General features: G+C 43.2%; 1 protein-coding gene across 1 annotated transcript in view; it reads left to right on the top strand.

Annotated features, from left to right (window-relative positions):
- Positions 1 to 20430, top strand: part of PTPN23 (protein tyrosine phosphatase non-receptor type 23) — a 338041-nt gene that overhangs the window by 247394 nt on the left and 70217 nt on the right. The window contains exons 21-22 of the mRNA XM_053713701.1: positions 16801 to 16985; positions 17206 to 17310. Coding sequence (XP_053569676.1) covers positions 16801 to 16985; positions 17206 to 17310 — 290 coding nt within the window. The remainder of the gene's footprint in view (positions 1 to 16800; positions 16986 to 17205; positions 17311 to 20430) is intronic.

Here is a 20430-nt window from a genome sequence, read left to right as displayed (position 1 = left end):
AATTTCTCAACAGGCAGAACCTGATGTTGTGACGTTTAAATTTAAGTTAGAGCATCTCCGCGCATTACTTAAGGAGGTGCTAACTACACTGGATGATTGTGACTCTTTGGTCATTCCAGAAAAATCGTGCAAGATGGACAAATTCTTAGAGGTCCCGGTGCACCCTGATGCCTTTCCGATCCATAAAAGGGTGGCGGACATAGTGAATAAGGAGTGGGAGAAACCAGGCATTCCCTTTGTCCCACCTCCTATATTTAAGAAATTGTTCCCCATGGTCGACCCAAGGAAGGACACATGGCAAACAGTCCCTAAGGTTGAGGGGGCAGTTTCTACCCTAGCCAAACGCACGACTATTCCCATTGAGGACAATTGTGCTTTCAAAGATCCTATGGATAAAAAATTGGAGGGTTTGCTTAAAAAGATTTTTGTACAGCAAGGTTACCTCCTCCAACCAATTTCGTGCATTATTCCTGTCACTACGGCGGCGTGTTTCTGGTTCGATGAACTAGAAAAGTCGCTTAATATGGAGACTCCATATGAGGAAGTCATGGACAGAATTCACGCACTTAAGTTAGCTAATTCCTTTATTTTAGATGCCGCTTTGCAATTAGCGAGATTAGCGGCAAAAAATTCAGGGTTTGCAATTGTGGCGCGCAGAGCGCTCTGGCTAAAGTCTTGGTCGGCAGATGTATCTTCCAAGACAAAATTGCTTAATATCCCTTTCAAAGGTAAGACCCTTTTTGGGCCAGAATTGAAAGAAATTATTTCAGACATCACTGGGGGGAAGGGCCATGCCCTCCCACAGGATAGGCCTTTCAAGGCTAAGAATAAGTCCAATTTTCGTTCCTTTCGCAATTTCAGGAACGGACCGGCTTCTAACTCTGCAGCCTCTAGGCAAGAGGGTAACACTTCCCAGGCTAAACCAGCTTGGAAACCAATGCCAGGCTGGAACAAGGGTAAACAGGCCAAGAAGCCTGCTGCTGCTACCAAGACAGCATGAAGGGGTAGCCCCCGATCCGGGACCGGATCTAGTAGGGGGCAGACTCTCTCTCTTTGCTCAGGCTTGGGCAAGAGATGTTCCAGATCCCTGGGCACTAGAAATAGGCTCTCAGGGTTATCTTCTAGAATTCAAGGAACTTCCTCCAAGGGGAAGGTTCCAGGGCTCGTTTATCTTCAGACCAAATAAAGAGACAGGCATTCTTACATTGTGTAGAAGACCTGTTAAAGATGGGAGTGATACACCCAGTTCCAACTGTGGAACAATGTCAGGGGTTTTACTCAAACCTGTTTGTAGTTCCCAAAAAAGAGGGAACTTTCAGACCAATTCTGGATTTAAAGATTCTAAACAAATTTCTCAGAGTTCTATCGTTCAAAATGGAAACCATTCGAACAATTTTACCTACAATCCAGGAGGGTCAATATATGACTACCGTGGATTTAAAGGATGCGTACCTACATATTCCTATCCACAAAGATCATCATCAGTTCCTAAGGTTCGCCTTTCTGGACAAACATTATCGGTTCGTGGCTCTTCCATTCGGTTTAGCCACTGCTCCCAGAATTTTCACAAAGGTGCTAGGGTCCCTTCTGGCGGTTCTAAGACCGAGGGGCATTGCAGTGGCACCTTATCTAGACGACATTCTAATTCAAGCGTCGTCTCTTTCCAAGGCAAAGGCTCATACAGACATTGTTCTAGCCTTTCTTAGATTTCACGGGTGGAAGGTGAACGTAGAAAAGAGTTCCCTGTCTCCGTCAACAAGAGTTCCCTTTTTGGGAACAATAATAGATTCTTTAGAAATGAAGATCTTCCTGACAGAAGTCAGAAAGTCAAAGCTTCTAAACGCTTGTCAAGTTCTTCACTCTATTCTGCAGCCTTCCATAGCTCAGTGCATGGAAGTAGTAGGATTGATGGTTGCAGCAATGGACATAGTTCCTTTTGCTTGGATTAATCTAAGACCATTACAACTGTGCATGCTCAATCAGTGGAATGGGGACTATGCAGACTTGTCTCCACAGATTCAAGTAGACCAGGTAACCAGAGACTCACTCCTTTGGTGGTTGACTCAGGATCACCTGTCTCAGGGAATGAGTTTCCGCAGACCAGAGTGGGTCATTGTCACGACCGACGCCAGTCTATTAGGCTGGGGCGCGGTCTGGGATTCCCTGAAAGCTCAGGGTCTATGGTCTCGGGAAGAGTCTCTTCTTCCGATAAACATCCTGGAACTGAGAGCGATATTCAATGCTCTCCGGGCTTGGCCTCAACTAGCGAAGGCCGGATTCATAAGATTCCAGTCAGACAACATGACGACTGTAGCTTACATCAACCATCAGGGAGGAACAAAGAGTTCCTTGGCGATGAGAGAGGTATCCAAGATCATCAAATGGGCGGAGGATCACTCCTGCCATCTATCTGCAATTCACATCCCAGGAGTAGACAACTGGGAGGCGGATTATCTGAGTCGTCAGACTTTCCATCCGGGGGAGTGGGAACTCCACCCGGAGGTTTTTGCCCAGTTGACTCAATTATGGGGCATTCCAGACATGGATCTGATGGCGTCTCGTCAGAACTTCAAGGTTCCTTGCTACGGGTCCAGATCCAGGGATCCCAAGGCGACTCTAGTGGATGCATTAGTGGCGCCTTGGTCGTTCAACCTAGCTTATGCGTTTCCACCGTTCCCTCTCCTTCCCAGGCTCGTAGCCAGGATAAAACAGGAGAAGGCCTTGGTGATTCTTATAGCTCCTGCGTGGCCGCGCAGGACTTGGTATGCAGACCTGGTGAATATGTCATCGGCTCCACCATGGTAGCTACCTTTTGAGACAGGATCTTCTAATACAAGGTCCATTCGAACATCCAAATCTAGTCTCTCTGCAGCTGACTGCTTGGAAATTGAACGCTTGATTTTATCCAAGCGTGGGTTTTCAAATTCAGTGATAGATACTCTGGTTCAAGCCAGAAAACCTGTGACTAGAAAGATTTACCATAAAATATGGAAAAAATATATCTGTTGGTGTGAATCCAAGGGATTCTCCTGGAGTAAGATTAAAATTCCTAAGATTCTCTCCTTTCTCCAAGAAGGTTTGGATAAAGGGTTGTCAGCAAGTTCTCTAAAAGGACAGATTTCTGCTTTATCTGTCTTGTTACACAAATGACTGGCAGCTGTGCCAGATGTACAAGCTTTTGTACAGGCTTTGGTCAGAATCAAGCCTGTTTACAGACCCATGACTCCTCCTTGGAGTCTAAATTTAGTTATTTCAGTTCTTCAAGGGGTTCCGTTTGAACCTTTTACATTCCATAGATATCAAGTTACTATCTTGGAAAGTTCTGTTTTTGGTTGCTATTTCTTCTGCTAGAAGAGTTTCTGAGTTATCTGCTTTGCAGTGTGATCCACCTTATCTAGTGTTCCATTCAGATAAGGTTGTTTTGCGTACTAAACCTGGTTTTCTTCCAAAAGTAGTTTCCAACAAGAATATTAACCCGGAAATAGTTGTTCCTTCTCTGTGTCCGAATCCAGTTTCAAAGAAGGAACGTTTGTTACACAATTTAGATGTGGTCCGTGCTTTAAAGTTCTATTTAGACGCCACAAAGGATTTCAGACAAACTTCATCTTTGTTTGTTGTTTATTCTGGTAAGAGGAGAGGACAAAAAGCTACTGCTACCTCTCTTTCTTTCTGGCTGAAAAGCATCATCCGATTGGCTCATGAGACTGCCGGACGGCAGCCTCCTGAACGAATCACAGCTCACTCTACTAGGGCTGTGGCTTCCACTTGGGCCTTCAAAAACGAGGCTTCTGTTGATCAGATATGTAAGGCAGCGACTTGGTCTTCTCTGCACACTTTTGCCAAATTCTACAAATTTGATACTTATGCTTCTTCGGAGGCTATTTTTGGGAGAAAGGTTTTGCAAGCCGTGGTGCCTTCCGTTTAGGTAACCTGATTTGCTCCCTCCCTTCATCCGTGTCCTAAAGCTTTGGTATTGGTTCCCACAAGTAATGGATGACGCCGTGGACCGGACACACCAATGTTGGAGAAAACAGAATTTATGCTTACCTGATAAATTACTTTCTCCAACGGTGTGTCCGTTCCACGGCCCGCCCTGGTTTTTTAATCAGGTTTGAAAAATGTCTTTCTCTATACACTACAGTCACCACGGCACCCTATAGTTTCTCCTTTTTTACTCCTAACCGTCGGTCGAATGACTGGGGGGCGGAGCCTGAGGAGGGGCTATATGGGCAGCTTTTGCTGTGCTCTTTTCCATTTCCTGTTGGGGAAGAGAATATTCCCACAAGTAATGGATGACGCCGTGGACCGGACACACCGTTGGAGAAAGTAATTTATCAGGTAAGCATAAATTCTGTTTTCATTGCATGCATATATTTGCAATTATGTTCCATCAGTTTCCCCTTTACTGTGACTGGAATAAATCATCAATAATCTAATTCATTCTGCAGTTTCATTGTTTTTATGTTATTTTGTGTTTCTAGGACACGAAAACATATTAGAAGGACAGATGGGCACCTCAGCAAGGTTTAGCTGAAGTGTGGATTCCTTCTACATTAATTGTGTACTATTTTAGTTGTTCTGCACACAAAAATATAGTTTGTTTAGAATTTAAAGAGACAGTAACATTTTTTTTTTAACTGTTACTCTTTATTAAAAGAATTTCAGCTTTTATTGTTTAATTCATCCTTTGTGACATGGGATGGAATAAGAACACATAAAAATTGTTACCTTTTAAAATTTAAAGAGACAGTAACTTTTTTTATGTGTCAATTTCTATTAAATGTCTCTCTTCTGAACCAACTCCTAAGCACATGCTGTTTAGGAGTCTGTTGCCTATGGTCAATCTATGCCACAATTTTCTTCTATTAGTGTCCCACAAAAATGTATGGCCCACATGCAGTGCTCTGCACTTCCTCTCCACTCTACCTGGATTTACTAGAGGAATTATTTTCAATCATTTAGGGAATAGAAAATTGATTGATTCGGTTGTTGCTATTCCGAATGGTTCTTCCCTGTTACCTGAAAGTGGAAGATACTTCGGGATTATCTAAGAGAGAGAATTCTCAGACTCAGATGGAATAATATCTTTTATTTGATCCTGAGGTTGTTTTTTTCTTTCAGTTTATTTATTTATTTTTTAGCTTGTACACCTCCATTTGTTACTTTAGGAGGTTTTAGCTACCCGGGGCGACTCCGACAATACCGGTGTATTCTATCCTAGTGCGTCTAGTAAGTTGTAAGGAATGAAAGACTGCATTCCCTATATTTAAAAAGATGTTTCCCATAGCCGACTCAGCTAAGGAGGCTGGGCAAACATTCCCTAGGGTGGAAGGAGTAGTTTCCAGCTTAGCTACGAGAACTACTATACCCTTGGAGAAGATAGTTGGATTTTTCAAAGGTCCTATGGACGAAAATTAGAAAAGGGATGTACACCAGGGCTTACAATGTCAACCAGCGGTGTACTTTACTACCATCACTAGTGCGGCGGCATATTGATTTGATACGTTGTCTGATGCTATTAAGTCAGAAACTCCCGTGGATAAAATCCAGGATATGATAAAGCTTTCAAATTGGCTAATTCCTTTATTTCAGATTCTTCCCTTCAAGTTATCAGAATGGGAGCATAGATTTCAAGTTTCTCTGTTCCAGCTCACAGAGCCTTATGGTTAGAGCCTTGTTCTACGGATTTATGCTCTAAGTCTAAGCTTTTAGCGATTCCTTACAAGGGGAAGACCTTGTTGGAAGCTGGCTTGACGGAAATAATCTCTTAATATTTTAAAGAATTTCAACCAAAAAAAAAATCCAAATAGCCTGCTGTTGAATCAAGGACAGCATGAAGGACATGCCCCCGATCCGGGATCAGATCTTGTAGGGGGCAGATTTTCAGTCTGCGCTCAGGCTTGAGTTGGAGATGTTCAGAATCCATGGGCAATAGAAAATCGTGTACCAGGGATTCAAATTAGAGTTCAAAAGTTTTCCTCCCAGAGGCAGGTTTCTTCTTTCAAGATTATCTGCAGATCATACAATAGGAGAAGCGTTCTTACACTGCGTAGGAGACATCTCAGACCTGGGAATGATTGTTCCAGTTCCAATACAGGTACTGGGTCTGGGTTTTTTATACCAATCAGTTTGCGGTTCCCAAAAAAGAGGGAACCTTCAGACCACTTTTTGGATCACAAGAGTCTAAACAGATTTCCTTAGTGTAACGTCCTTCAAGATGGAAACTATTCGTTCCATTCTTCCCTTGATCCAAGAGGGTCAATTTATGACAACAGTGGATTTAAAGGACGCGTACCTTCATGTACCATTCACAAGTTCTAAGGTTTGCCTTTCTGGACAAACACTTACAGTTCGTGACTCTTCCTTTTGGTCTTGCCACAGCTCTCAGAGTTTTCACAAAGGCTCTGGGAGCGCTGTTGGCTGTGCTTCGGTTGCGGGGCATTGCAGTGGCGTCCTATCTGGACGACATTCTAGTCCAGGCGCCATCCTTACAACTAGCAAGATTTCACTCGGACATGGTGTTATCCTTCTCGTGGTCTCACGGGTGAAAGGTAAATTTGGGCCAAGGGTAACTTTCTTGGGAACCATAATAGATTCCATATCAATTAAGTTTTTTTCTGGCAGAATGTCAGGAAATCAGAGATTATCGATACTTGTCTAGTCATTCAGTCCACTCCTCGGGCTTCAGTGGCTCAGTGCATGGAGGTAATCGGGCTAATGGTGGCGGCAATGGTCATCATCCGTTTGCTCGGTTCCATCTCAGACCTCTGCAGTTAAGCATGCTCAGGCAATGGATCAGAGATTATACAGATTTGTCTCCTTGAATACTACTGGAGCATGAGACAAGGGATTCTCTTCAATAGTGGTTGTCTCTGGATCATCTCTCCCAAGGAAACTTCTTTCGCAGACCATCTTGGGTGATTGCGACAACAGACGCCAGCCTTCTAGGGTGGGGAGCAGTCTGAGGCTCCCTAAGGGCTCAGGGGGTTTGGACTCGTTTAGCCTCAGTCCAGTTTATCAGGTTCCAGTCAATCAAAATGACGTCAGTGGTTTACATCAATCATCAGGGAGGAACAAGGAGTTCCTTAGCGATGACAGAGGTATCCAAAATACTTCAGTGGGCGGAGGCCCATTCTTGCTGCCTGTTGGCGAGCTACATCCCAGGGGTGGATCAGTTGGGAGGCGGATTTCCTGAGCAGGCAGTCCTTTCATCCAGGGGAGTGGGAATTCCATCCGGAAGAGTTCTCTAGCTTTTTACTCAGTTTGCTTTTCTTTCTCGTGCCATTGCTCGAATCAAGCAGGAGAGGGCTTCAGTGATCCTCATAGCACCTACTTCGCCTTGTAGGATTTGGTATGCTGATCTGGTGGACATTTAATCTCTGCCACCTTGGAGACTTCCGTTGAGGAAGGACATTCTAATTCAAGGGCCCCTCCTTCACTCAAATCTGGTTTATCTGAAACTGACTGCTTGGAGATTGAACACTTATTATCCAAGCGGGGTTTTTCTGACTCGGTCATTGTGACCATGATTCAGGCTCGAAAGCCTGTTACTAGTCAAATTTCTCATAGGATATGGCATTCAATATCTCTATTGGTGTGAATCCATGGGCTACTCATGGAGTAGATAGGATTCCTATAATTTTGTGTTTCTCCAAGAGGGTTTGGAGGAAGGTTTATTGTCAAGTTCCCGAACGGGTAAAAACTCTGTCTTTCTCTATTTTGTTACACAAGCGTCTGGTAGATGTCCCAGATGTACAATCTTTTTTGTCAGGCCTTGGTCAGGATCAAGCCTGTGTTGATACCAGTTACTCCTCCATGGCAGGCTTACGCGTTTCGGCTAGGCCGTAATCATAGCTATGATTACGGCCTAGCCGAAACGCGTAAGCCTGCCAGCCAAAGGTACCCCCTCTATTCGTTCCAATATGACTGTCTGTTCTATTTTAAATAACCAATAAAGGTTATGTTTTACATATAACTACTAGCGCTCAACTCTATTTCTTGTTTTGGTGGATCTTTTTGCCTAAGAGCGCTAGTATCCCTGCTTTGTGCTGCCTGATTATCCCCGGAGTACTTGGTTTCCTTGGACGCCAACATCGGCATCAATATACAGCATAGAGTCGCTGACTCGTTGCCGAGGAGGTGCGGTCCACACGAGTGCATCAGATTGGTGGAATCCTGGTATGACGTCTATCGCTGCTGCTGCCTAGATTCATCCGGTTGGAGGATTGCCTAGTACATATTCGGACACGCCCCCGGGTGGGCGTAAGTATACGGCGCCTCTGCAAAAGATCCGAATGAAGTGCGGCTCAAGCTGACCAGAAAGAAAGCTATTTGCTGAAGTTTTGCTGAAGATTTGGGATTAGCAGACGGCCCTGCATAAAGACATTCCTTGGACTGTCGTTTGAGGTGAGACTACATTGTGTGTATATATTTACGCTCACTTATATCCCTCTTCTGAATTTGGTTATAACGCTGTTTTTCCGCCAAGTGATTCATACAAGCACCCTGGGTATACCACAAGGAAATATTCCCTGTGGCTCTTGATACGGGACTATTGGAGCACTACTGTTTGGGTGTCTGGTGCCCTCACATCTCTTTTGGTATTTATCGAAATTTAGTTTTCAGAGTTCTTCAAGGGGCTCCGTTTGAGCCTATTCTATTCTTTCCTTTAGATATTGAGTTGTTATCTTGGAACGTTTTATTTCTTGTTGCTATTTCTCCTGCTCGGAGAGTGTCAGAGCTCTCAGCATTTCAGTATGAGTCTCCTTATCTTATTTCCATTTAGATAAGGTAGTTTTACATACTAAATTAGGATTTCTTCCTAAGGATGTTTCTGATCGGAACATTAATCAGGAGATTGTTGTTCTTGTGTCCTAATCCTTTTTCTCAGAAGAAAAGACTTCTGTTCAATTTGGACGTGTTCCGTGCTTTACAGTTTTACCTGCAGGCGACTAAGGACTGTCGTCAGTCTTCTTTGTTTGTGGTTTTCTCAGGAAAACGCAAGGGACAGAGAGCTATGGCTACTTCTCTTTCTTTTTGCCTTAGGAGTATCTTATGTTTTGCATACGAGACTGCTGGACAGCAGCCTCCGGAGATAGTTACCGCTCATTCCATGAGGGCTGTTGCTTCCTCATGGGCGTTCAAAAATCAAGCTTTTGTGGGACAGATTTGCAAGGCTGCAACTTGGTCCTCTATTCACACTTTTTCAAAGTTTTACTAGTTTGACACTTTTGTCTCGGCTGAGGCCGCTTTTGGTAGAAAGGTTCTTCAAGCAGTGGTGCCTTCCGTTTAGGTTCCCTGTCTTGTCCCTCCCGTATCATCTGTGTACTCTAGCTTGGGTATTGAATCCCATTAGTAATTAAGTTGATCTGTGGACTCATCGTGTCTTTAAAAAAGAAAAGAAAATTTATGCTTACCTGATAATTTTTTTTCTTTTTTGAGACAATGAGTCCATGGCCCGCCCTGTTCTTGTAAGACAGGTTGTGGGTTATTGTAAACTTCAGACACCTCTGCACCTTGGTTTTTCCTTTCTCTTCGTAACTTCGGTTGAATGACTGGAGTGGGAGGGAAGGGAGGAGCTATTTAACAGCTCTTCTGTGGTGCTCTTTGCCTCCTCCTGCTGACCAGGAGGTGAATATCCCATTAGTAATTAATATGATCCGTGGACTCATTGTGTCAAAAAAGAAATACATTTATCAGGTAAGCATAAATTTTATTTTCTCCAACATAGGTGTGTCCGGTCCACGGCGTCATCCTTACTTGTGGGATATTCTCTTCCCCAACAGGAAATGGCAAAGAGCCCAGCAAAGCTGGTCACATGATCCCTCCTAGGCTCCGCCTACCCCAGTCATTCTCTTTGCCGTTGTACAGGCAACATCTCCACGGAGATGGCTTAGAGTTTTTTAGTGTTTAACTGTAGTTTTTATTATTCAATCAAGAGTTTGTTATTTTAAAATAGTGCTGGTATGTACTATTTACTCAGAAACAGAAAAGAGATAAAGATTTCTGTTTGTATGAGGAAAATGATTTTAGCAACCGTCACTAAAATCCATGGCTGTTCCACACAGGACTGTTGAGAGGAATTAACTTCAGTTGGGGGAACAGTGAGCAGTCTCTTGCTGCTTGAGGTATGACACATTCTAACAAGACGATGTAATGCTGGAAGCTGTCATTTTCCCTATGGGATCCGGTAAGCCATGTTTATTAAGATAGTAAATAAGGGCTTCACAAGGGCTTATTAAGACTGTAGACTTTTTCTGGGCTAAATCGATTCATTATTAACACATATTTAGCCTTGAGGAATCGTTTAATCTGGGTATTTTGATAAGATTATATCGGCAGGCACTGTTTTAGACACCTTATTCTTAGGGGCTTTCCCAAAGCATAGGCAGAGCCTCATTTTCGCGCCGGTGTTGCGCACTTGTTTTTGAGAGGCATGACATGCAGTCGCATGTGTGAGGAGCTCTGATACATAGAAAAGACTTTCTGAAGGCGTCATTTGGTATCGTATTCCCCTTTGGGCTTGGTTGGGTCTCAGCAAAGCAGATACCAGGGACTGTAAAGGGGTTAAAGTTATAAACGGCTCCGGTTCCGTTATTTTAAGGGTTAAAGCTTCCAAATTTGGTGTGCAATACTTTTAAGGCTTTAAGACACTGTGGTGAAATTTTGGTGAATTTTGAACAATTCCTTCATATTTTTTCGCAATTGCAGTAATAAAGTGTGTTCAGTTTAAAATTTAAAGTGACAGTAACGGTTTTATTTTAAAACGTTTTTTGTACTTTATCAAGTTTATGCCTGTTTAACATGTCTGAACTACCAGATAGACTGTGTTCTGAATGTGGGGAAGCCAGAGTTCCTTCTCATTTAAATAAATGTGATTTATGTGACAATGACAATGATGCCCAAGATGATTCCTCAAGTGAGGGGAGTAAGCATGGTACTGCATCATTCCCTCCTTCGTCTACACGAGTCTTGCCCACTCAGGAGGCCCCTAGTACATCTAGCGCGCCAATACTCCTTACTATGCAACATTTAACGGCTGTAATGGATAATTCTGTCAAAAACATTTTAGCCAAAATGCACACTTATCAGCGTAAGCGCGACTGCTCTGTTTTAGATACTGAAGAGCATGACGACGCTGATAATAATGGTTCTGAAGGGCCCCTAAACCAGTCTGATGGGGCCAGGGAGGTTTTGTCTGAGGGAGAAATTACTGATTCAGGGAACATTTCTCAACAAGCTGAACCTGATGTGATTACGTTTAAATTTAAGTTGGAACATCTCCGCATTCTGCTTAAGGAGGTATTATCCACTCTGGATGATTGTGACAAGTTGGTCATCCCAGAGAAACTATGTAAAATGGACAAGTTCCTAGAGGTCCCGGGGCTCCCAGAAGCTTTTCCTATACCCAAGCGGGTGGCGGACATTGTAAATAAAGAATGGGAAAGGCCCGGTATTCCTTTCGTCCCTCCCCCCATATTTAAAAAATTGTTTCCTATGGTCGACCCCAGAAAGGACTTATGGCAGACAGTCCCCAAGGTCGAGGGAGCGGTTTCCACTTTAAACAAACGCACCACTATACCCATAGAAGATAGTTGTGCTTTCAAAGATCCTATGGATAAAAAATTAGAAGGTTTACTTAAAAAGATGTTTGTTCAGCAGGGTTACCTTCTACAACCAATTTCATGCATTGTCCCTGTCGCTACAGCCGCGTGTTTCTGGTTCGATGAGCTGGTAAAGGCGGTCGATAGTGATTCTCCTCCTTATGAGGAGATTATGGACAGAATCAATGCTCTCAAATTGGCTAATTCTTTCACCCTAGACGCCACTTTGCAATTGGCTAGGTTAGCGGCTAAGAATTCTGGGTTTGCTATTGTGGCGCGCAGAGCGCTTTGGTTGAAATCTTGGTCAGCTGATGCGTCTTCCAAGAACAAGCTACTTAACATTCCTTTCAAGGGGAAAACGCTGTTTGGCCCTGACTTGAAAGAGATTATCTCTGATATCACTGGGGGTAAGGGCCACGCCCTTCCTCAGGATCGGCCTTTCAAGGCCAAAAATAAACCTAATTTTCGTCCCTTTCGTAGAAACGGACCAGCCCAAAGTGCTACGTCCTCTAAGCAAGAGGGTAATACTTCTCAAGCCAAGCCAGCTTGGAGACCAATGCAAGGCTGGAACAAGGGAAAGCAGGCCAAGAAACCTGCCACTGCTACCAAGACAGCATGAAATGTTGGCCCCCGATCCGGGACCGGATCTGGTGGGGGGCAGACTCTCTCTCTTCGCTCAGGCTTGGGCAAGAGATGTTCTGGATCCTTGGGCGCTAGAAATAGTCTCCCAAGGTTATCTTCTGGAATTCAAGGGGCTTCCCCCAAGGGGGAGGTTCCACAAGTCTCAGTTGTCTTCAGACCACATAAAAAGACAGGCATTCTTACGTTGTGTAGCAGACCTGTTAAAAATGGGAGTGATTCATCCTGTTCCATTAGGAGAACAAGGGATGGGGTTCTACTCCAATCTGTTCATAGTTCCCAAAAAAGAGGGAACGTTCAGACCAATCTTAGATCTCAAGATCTTAAACAAGTTTCTCAAGGTTCCATCGTTCAAAATGGAAACCATTCGAACAATTCTTCCTTCCATCCAGGAAGGTCAATTCATGACCACGGTGGATTTAAAGGATGCGTATCTACATATTCCTATCCACAAGGAACATCATCGGTTCCTAAGGTTCGCATTCCTGGACAAGCATTACCAGTTCGTGGCGCTTCCTTTCGGATTAGCCACTGCTCCAAGGATTTTCACAAAGGTACTAGGGTCTCTTCTAGCAGTGCTAAGACCAAGGGGCATTGCTGTAGTACCTTACTTGGACGACATTCTGATTCAAGCGTCGTCCCTTCCTCAAGCAAAGGCTCACACGGACATCGTCCTGGCCTTTCTCAGATCTCACGGATGGAAAGTGAACGTGGAAAAGAGTTCTCTATCTCCGTCAACAAGGGTTCCCTTCTTGGGAACAATAATAGACTCCTTAGAAATGAGGATTTTTCTGACAGAGGCCAGAAAAACAAAACTTCTAGACTCTTGTCGGATACTTCATTCCGTTCCTCTTCCTTCCATAGCGCAGTGCATGGAAGTGATAGGTTTGATGGTAGCGGCAATGGACATAGTTCCTTTTGCGCGCATTCATCTAAGACCATTACAACTGTGCATGCTCAGTCAGTGGAATGGGGACTATACAAACTTGTCTCCGAGGATACAAGTAAATCAGAGGACCAGACACTCACTCCGTTGGTGGCTGTCCCTGGACAACCTGTCACAAGGGATGACCTTCCGCAGACCAGAGTGGGTCATTGTCACGACCGACGCCAGTCTGATGGGCTGGGGCGCGGTCTGGGGATCCCTGAAAGCTCAGGGTCTTTGGTCTCGGGAAGAATCTCTTCTACCGATAAATATTCTGGAACTGAGAGCGATATTCAATGCTCTCAAGGCTTGGCCTCAGCTAGCGAGGGCCAAGTTCATACGGTTTCAATCAGACAACATGACAACTGTTGCGTACGTCAACCATCAGGGGGGAACAAGGAGTTCCCTGGCGATGGAAGAAGTGACCAAAATCATTCTATGGGCGGAGTCTCACTCCTGCCACCTGTCTGCTATCCACATCCCAGGAGTGGAAAATTGGGAAGCGGATTTTCTGAGTCGTCAGACATTGCATCCGGGGGAGTGGGAACTCCATCCGGAAATCTTTGCCCAAGTCACTCAACTGTGGGGCATTCCAGACATGGATCTGATGGCCTCTCGTCAGAACTTCAAAGTTCCTTGCTACGGGTCCAGATCCAGGGATCCCAAGGCGGCTCTAGTGGATGCACTAGTAGCACCTTGGACCTTCAAACTAGCTTATGTATTCCCGCCGTTTCCTCTCATCCCCAGGCTGGTAGCCAGGATCAATCAGGAAAGGGCGTCGGTGATCTTGATAGCTCCTGCGTGGCCACGCAGGACTTGGTATGCAGATCTGGTGAATATGTCATCGGCTCCACCATGGAAGCTACCTTTGAGACGAGACCTTCTTGTTCAAGGTCCGTTCGAACATCCGAATCTGGTCTCACTCCAGCTGACTGCTTGGAGATTGAACGCTTGATCTTATCGAAGCGAGGGTTCTCAGATTCTGTTATCGATACTCTTGTTCAGGCCAGAAAGCCTGTAACTAGAAAGATTTACCACAAAATTTGGAAAAAATATATCTGTTGGTGTGAATCTAAAGGATTCCCTTGGGACAAGGTTAAGATTCCTAAGATTCTATCGTTCCTTTAAGAAGGATTGGAAAAAGGATTATCTGCAAGTTCCCTGAAGGGACAGATTTCTGCCTTGTCTGTGTTACTTCACAAAAAGCTGGCAGCTGTGCCAGATGTTCAAGCCTTTGTTCAGGCTCTGGTTAGAATCAAGCCTGTTTACAAACCTTTGACTCCTCCTTGGAGTCTCAACTTAGTTCTTTCAGTTCTTCAGGGGGTTCCGTTTGAACCCTTACATTCCGTTGATATTAAGTTATTATCTTGGAAAGTTTTGTTTTTGGTTGCAATTTCTTCTGCTAGAAGAGTTTCAGAGTTATCTGCTCTGCAGTGTTCTCCTCCTTATCTGGTGTTCCATGCAGATAAGGTGGTTTTACGTACTAAACCTGGTTTTCTTCCAAAAGTTGTTTCTAACAAAAACATTAACCAGGAGATTATCGTACCTTCTCTGTGTCCGAAACCAGTTTCGAAGAAGGAACGTTTGTTGCACAATTTGGATGTTGTTCGCGCTCTAAAATTCTATTTAGATGCTACAAAGGATTTTAGACAAACATCTTCCTTGTTTGTTGTTTATTCCGGTAAAAGGAGAGGTCAAAAAGCAACTTCTACCTCTCTCTCTTTTTGGATTAAAAGCATCATCAGATTGGCTTACGAGACTGCCGGACGACAGCCTCCCGAAAGAATCACAGCTCATTCCACTAGGGCTGTGGCTTCCACATGGGCCTTCAAGAACGAGGCTTCTGTTGATCAGATATGTAGGGCAGCGACTTGGTCTTCACTGCACACTTTTACCAAATTTTACAAGTTTGATACTTTTGCTTCTTCTGAGGCTATTTTTGGGAGAAAGGTTTTGCAAGCCATGGTGCCTTCCATCTAGGTGACCTGATTTGCTCCCTCCCATCATCCGTGTCCTAAAGCTTTGGTATTGGTTCCCACAAGTAAGGATGACGCCGTGGACCGGACACACCTATGTTGGAGAAAACAGAATTTATGTTTACCTGATAAATTACTTTCTCCAACGGTGTGTCCGGTCCACGGCCCGCCCTGGTTTTTTAATCAGGTCTGATAATTTATTTTCTTTAACTACAGTCACCACGGTATCATATGGTTTCTCCTATGCAAATATTCCTCCTTAACGTCGGTCGAATGACTGGGGTAGGCGGAGCCTAGGAGGGATCATGTGACCAGCTTTGCTGGGCTCTTTGCCATTTCCTGTTGGGGAAGAGAATATCCCACAAGTAAGGATGACGCCGTGGACCGGACACACCGTTGGAGAAAGTAATTTATCAGGTAAACATAAATTCTGTTTTTATTTTCATTGCTAAAGATTTGTATACAAAAAAAAAAGTTTTAAAATTTTAATTTTTCATTACAATTTACAAGGCAAATCCCCTGAAAAGCTTGATGGAATCTATGTTCCTGGTTTCCTTTACTCTGCTCATTTAGGGACACTTGCACATTAGCTTGTGCTTTGATCTAACCAATCACTTTGTAGACTATAACAAGCTAAAGTAAATTTCACTAATCTAAAAAGGAGATTACACTGAAAAATGTTATGTTTTTGGTTAAAAAAAATATTAAATGGACAGTGTATTCAGGCAAGTAATCGATAAAAGTTCATTGTATTCTTAGAAAGTGCTGAAACACACATTTAGATGTGCTGGGTTTGCTCTATCCCACCCTATTGCTGCTTTTGTTTACATAACTATTCTATAGAGAATACTGCAGTATTGACATTTTCAGTATAGGTGGCAAATTCAACTATTTTAAATTAAAAAAAATAAAGGTAAAAGTGCTATTTGTAATACACTCCAGCAGGGATTGTGAATAAATGGGAGAAAATTTGAAAGTACATTGTCCTTTTTTAAAGAGGCATACAGGAGCAATAATAAAATGCTTTAAGATGTTATAATCGGTGTTCCCTCTAAGGCCAGTTTTGTGAGCAGCCCAGCAGTGATACAGTTAGAGGACCACACCCTGGAATTGGCAAACACTGCACAAGGCAGACTGCAAGGTATGGTTCACTTAACTGTTTCAGTGCTGGGCCATAACAAAACTGGCCTTAGAGGGAACACTGGTTACAAGATTTTATTATTGAATCCTTGCTTGTACAGAACTATGTGTAAGCTGTGTTGAACTCTTTTATGGAGGTTGCAGATCCTGAGCACAACATGGAACATATGCTGCCCTGATTGACTCAGCCGTCCTGTTTAGCTGAAGCAATTGTGTAATGATAAAATCATCCAGCACGTAACAGAGTTATTATTCCATCACTTCAGCCTCTCTGCGGGCTGAGGCTCAAATGATTTTTGTAGCAAAATGAGACAAACCAATGTGTATTGCGGTGTTTATTTTCTTTAATCAGACGTATATTGTGTCTCTAATAAAAACATTGCAATGCTGTACCAATTTGCTTAGTAATATAAGTAACCGACTTGTAGTACTTGACAGTGCTCTCAAATGTATGAGTTAGGTCTGTGTCCTTTTAACATTATGTGTCATGTAGGTAAATGTGAATTTATATTCACAGCAAAAGGTGATGCGGTACTTTCCAATGGAGCGCGGCCAGCCGATGGTGCACGGACATATCACGCTCACTCTGACCAGCCAGAAAGTCACCTCGTCCCATGTAGAGAGAGTGATCGCCCTGCAGTACAAGGACCAGAGCCTGAAACGTTCCATCATTCACCTGCAGTTCACTTCCTGGCCTGAGCTGTATGTGCATTAGTGGGGTTTGGATTTCACAGAATGTATAAATGAGACTTAAAAACGGAGACAGTAAAAAGTGGCATAAACTGGGAAGAATTTGTAGTTCTGCTAGGGGAATGATTGGGTTAATTGTATGAGAACAATCACACAAACTAGCTGGGCATAAGAGAAGTGTAGAAGGTAATAATAATTTGCTTTTTTTTTTTTTTTTTTTTTTTTTTTTAAGAGGGCTGCCAGATAGCAAAGGAAACTTGCTGCGCTTCATCCAGGAGGTGCACAGCCACTACCTGCACCAGAGGCCGCTGCACACCCCTATTGTAGTGCATTGCAGGTGAGCATCAAGGATTCCTTGTCCTCTACATAATCCTACAAAGTATATACACCAGCTAGAAAGGAATAAAGAAACAGTTTGCATAGAATGTAGAGTACACACACATGTGTTTGTGGTGGGATAATCCTATACAGCAACATTTATTTAAGAAACACCAGCATATCTTTGTGACAATATGTGTGTTATTACAGGGTAGCACCAAGCAAACCTTTTTGTCTTGTGGTCATTGTGGCAGCACGTGGAGCAGAAGAGGATTCATAACATTAGGACAAAGCTTTCTTTAAAAGGAAGTTAGGGATATTTTAGGAAGCCATCCTTACCATGGCAACCTGGTGCCGTCGTTTTGTCAAGGGCTACTGTATTGCATGTATCTACAGTACTGTGTAATAATAGCAGAATCAATGTCTAAGGTCTCTTGTTCCAGTGTTTTTATACAACTTCCAAACGTCAGCTTCGTTCCCCGACAGAAATGCTGGAGATCATTAGGGCAAGCCATGTTTGTTTAGTTCAGCAACCCCCTTTCTTTTCACATATGAGATTCTACACCCTTGCAACAACACTTATGAAACAATGTTTTATATAGAGACCCCTTAGGAGCCTGGGTTAACTATGCAGAGCACTAAACACATTGCATAGATTAACTAGATACTTGCTGCTAAAGAGCAACCCTTAGTTCTTACCCGTAATGACTACAAAAGTACTTAACCCATTCACTACTGAGAATTTCAGAGAAAAAGTACCAGAGCATTTTTAACATTTTTGCTATCGCTCAGTTTAAACAGAAATAGAGCCTTTGATTTACCTATGAAAAAAATAAAAATATATATAGTGTATATTTGATGCCACTTTTGGCCGCCAGAAATTATAATAAATAAAAAATCTAAAACAAATCGTTAACTTTTTTGCAAACTATCGGCTAGATTACGAGTTTATGGGGTCCTAACGCTGCTTTTTAACGCCCGCTGGTTTACGAGTCAGGCAGGTACAGGTGTACTGCTCACTTTTTCTCTTGTTAAGTGTGTTCAGTCCACGGGTCATCCATTACTTATGGGATATATTCTCCTTCCCAACAGGAAGTTGCAAGAGGATCACCCAAGCAGAGCTGCTATATAGCTCCTCCCCTCACATGTCATATCCAGTCATTCGACCGAAACAAGACGAGAAAGGAGAAACTATAGGGTGCAGTGGTGACTGGAGTTATAATTTAAAATTTAGAACCTGCCTCAAAAAAGACAGGGCGGGCCGTGGACTGAACACACTACAAGAGAAATAAATTTATCAGGTAAGCATAAATTATGTTTTCTCTTGTTAAGTGTGTTCAGTCCACGGGTCATCCATTACTTATGGGATACCAATGTCATATCCAGTCATTCTCTTGCAACCCTCAACAAAGAAGGAGGTCGCGAGAGGAGTTGGAGTTTTACTTAATTATTCTTCAATCAAAAGTTTGTTATTTTAAAATGACACCGGAGTGTGCCGTTTTTTTGTATCTCAGGCAGTATTTGGAGAAGAATCTGCCTGCGTTTTTCTATGATCTTAGCAGACGTAACTAAGATCCGCTGGCTGTTCTCGACATTCTGAGGAGTAGGGTAACTTCAGAAAGAGGGGAATAGCATGCGGGGTCCCCCGCAAATGAGGTATGTGCAGTACATTATTTTCTGGGAATGGAATTGACTAAGAAAATACTGCTGTTACCCATATGATGTAAGTACAGCCTTAAATGCAGTAGTAGCGACTGGTATCAGGCTGATAAATGTATGCGCAGTTGAGTTATTTTCTAGGGACTAGAATTTGACTGAGAAAATACTGTAAATACTGAAATAATGTTTAAGCCTTATCTGCAGTGGAAGCGACTGGTAGCAGGCTTAGTGATAACTTTACATGACATTGAAAATGTTGTTTTTAAAACGTTTACTGGCATGTTATTCGTTTTGTGAGGTACTTTGGTGATAAATCTTTTGGGCATGATTTTTTTCCACATGGCTAACTTATTTTTCTGCATAGAAACCGTTATATCAGGTCTCCCACTGTTGTAATATGAGTGGGAGGGACCTTGTTTTAGCGCCTTGTTGCGCAGTTAAAATTCTAGCACAGTCTTTCTGTTTCTTCCTCCTTGATCCAGGACGTCTCTAGAGAGCTCAGGGGTCTGCAAAATTCGTTTTTGAGGGAGGTAATCAGTCACAGCAGATCTGTGACAGTGTGTTTGACTGTGATTAAAGCGTTAAATCTTAATTTGATATCCGTTTTTGGGTATTTAGGGGTTAATCATCCTTTCGCTAATGGGTGCAATCCTCTGCTAATTAATACACTTCTCGTTAAGAATTGTATTGATATTACTTTGAATAAAAGTCAATCTGTACCGATAAAAAATTATCACCAGACGACGAGGGGGAAGTTATGCCGTCTAACTCTACTCACGTGTCAGTACCTTCGTCTCCCGCTCGGGAGATGCGTAAGATTGAGGCGCCAAGTACATCAAGGCCCTTACAAATCACTTTACATGATATGGCTAATGTTATGAAAGAAGTATTATACAATATGCCCGAATTAAGAGGCAAGCGCAATAGCTCTGGGTTAAGGACAGAGCGCGCTGATGACACGAGAGCCATGTCTGATACTGTGTCACAATTTGCAGAACATGAGGACGGTGAGCTTCATTCTGTCGGTGACGGTTCTGATCCGGGGAGACCGGATTCAGAAATTTCAAATTTTAAATTTAAGCTTGAGAACCTCCGCGTGTTACTAGGGGAGGTGTTAGCGGCTCTGAATGATTGCGACACGGTGGCAATCCCAGAGAAATTATGTAGGCTGGATAGATACTATGCGGTACCGGTGTGTACTGACGTTTTTCCTATACCAAAAAGGCTTACAGAAATTATTAGTAAGGAGTGGGATAGACCTGGTGTGCCTTTTTCCCCTCCTCCGATATTTAGAAAAATGTTCCCTATAGACGCCACCACACGAGACTTATGGCAGACGGTCCCTAAGGTGGAGGGAGCAGTTTCTACTTTAGCCAAGCGTACCACTATCCCGGTGGAGGATAGCTGTGCTTTCTCAGATCCAATGGATAAAAAATTAGAGGGTTACCTTAAGAAAATGTTTGTTCAACAAGGTTTTATA

This window comes from Bombina bombina, chromosome 5 (genome assembly GCF_027579735.1).
Source record: "Bombina bombina isolate aBomBom1 chromosome 5, aBomBom1.pri, whole genome shotgun sequence".
Classification (NCBI taxonomy): Eukaryota; Metazoa; Chordata; class Amphibia; order Anura; family Bombinatoridae; genus Bombina; species Bombina bombina.
Note: the sequence above shows the minus strand (reverse complement) of the source record. Positions and strands in the feature narration are given on the sequence as shown.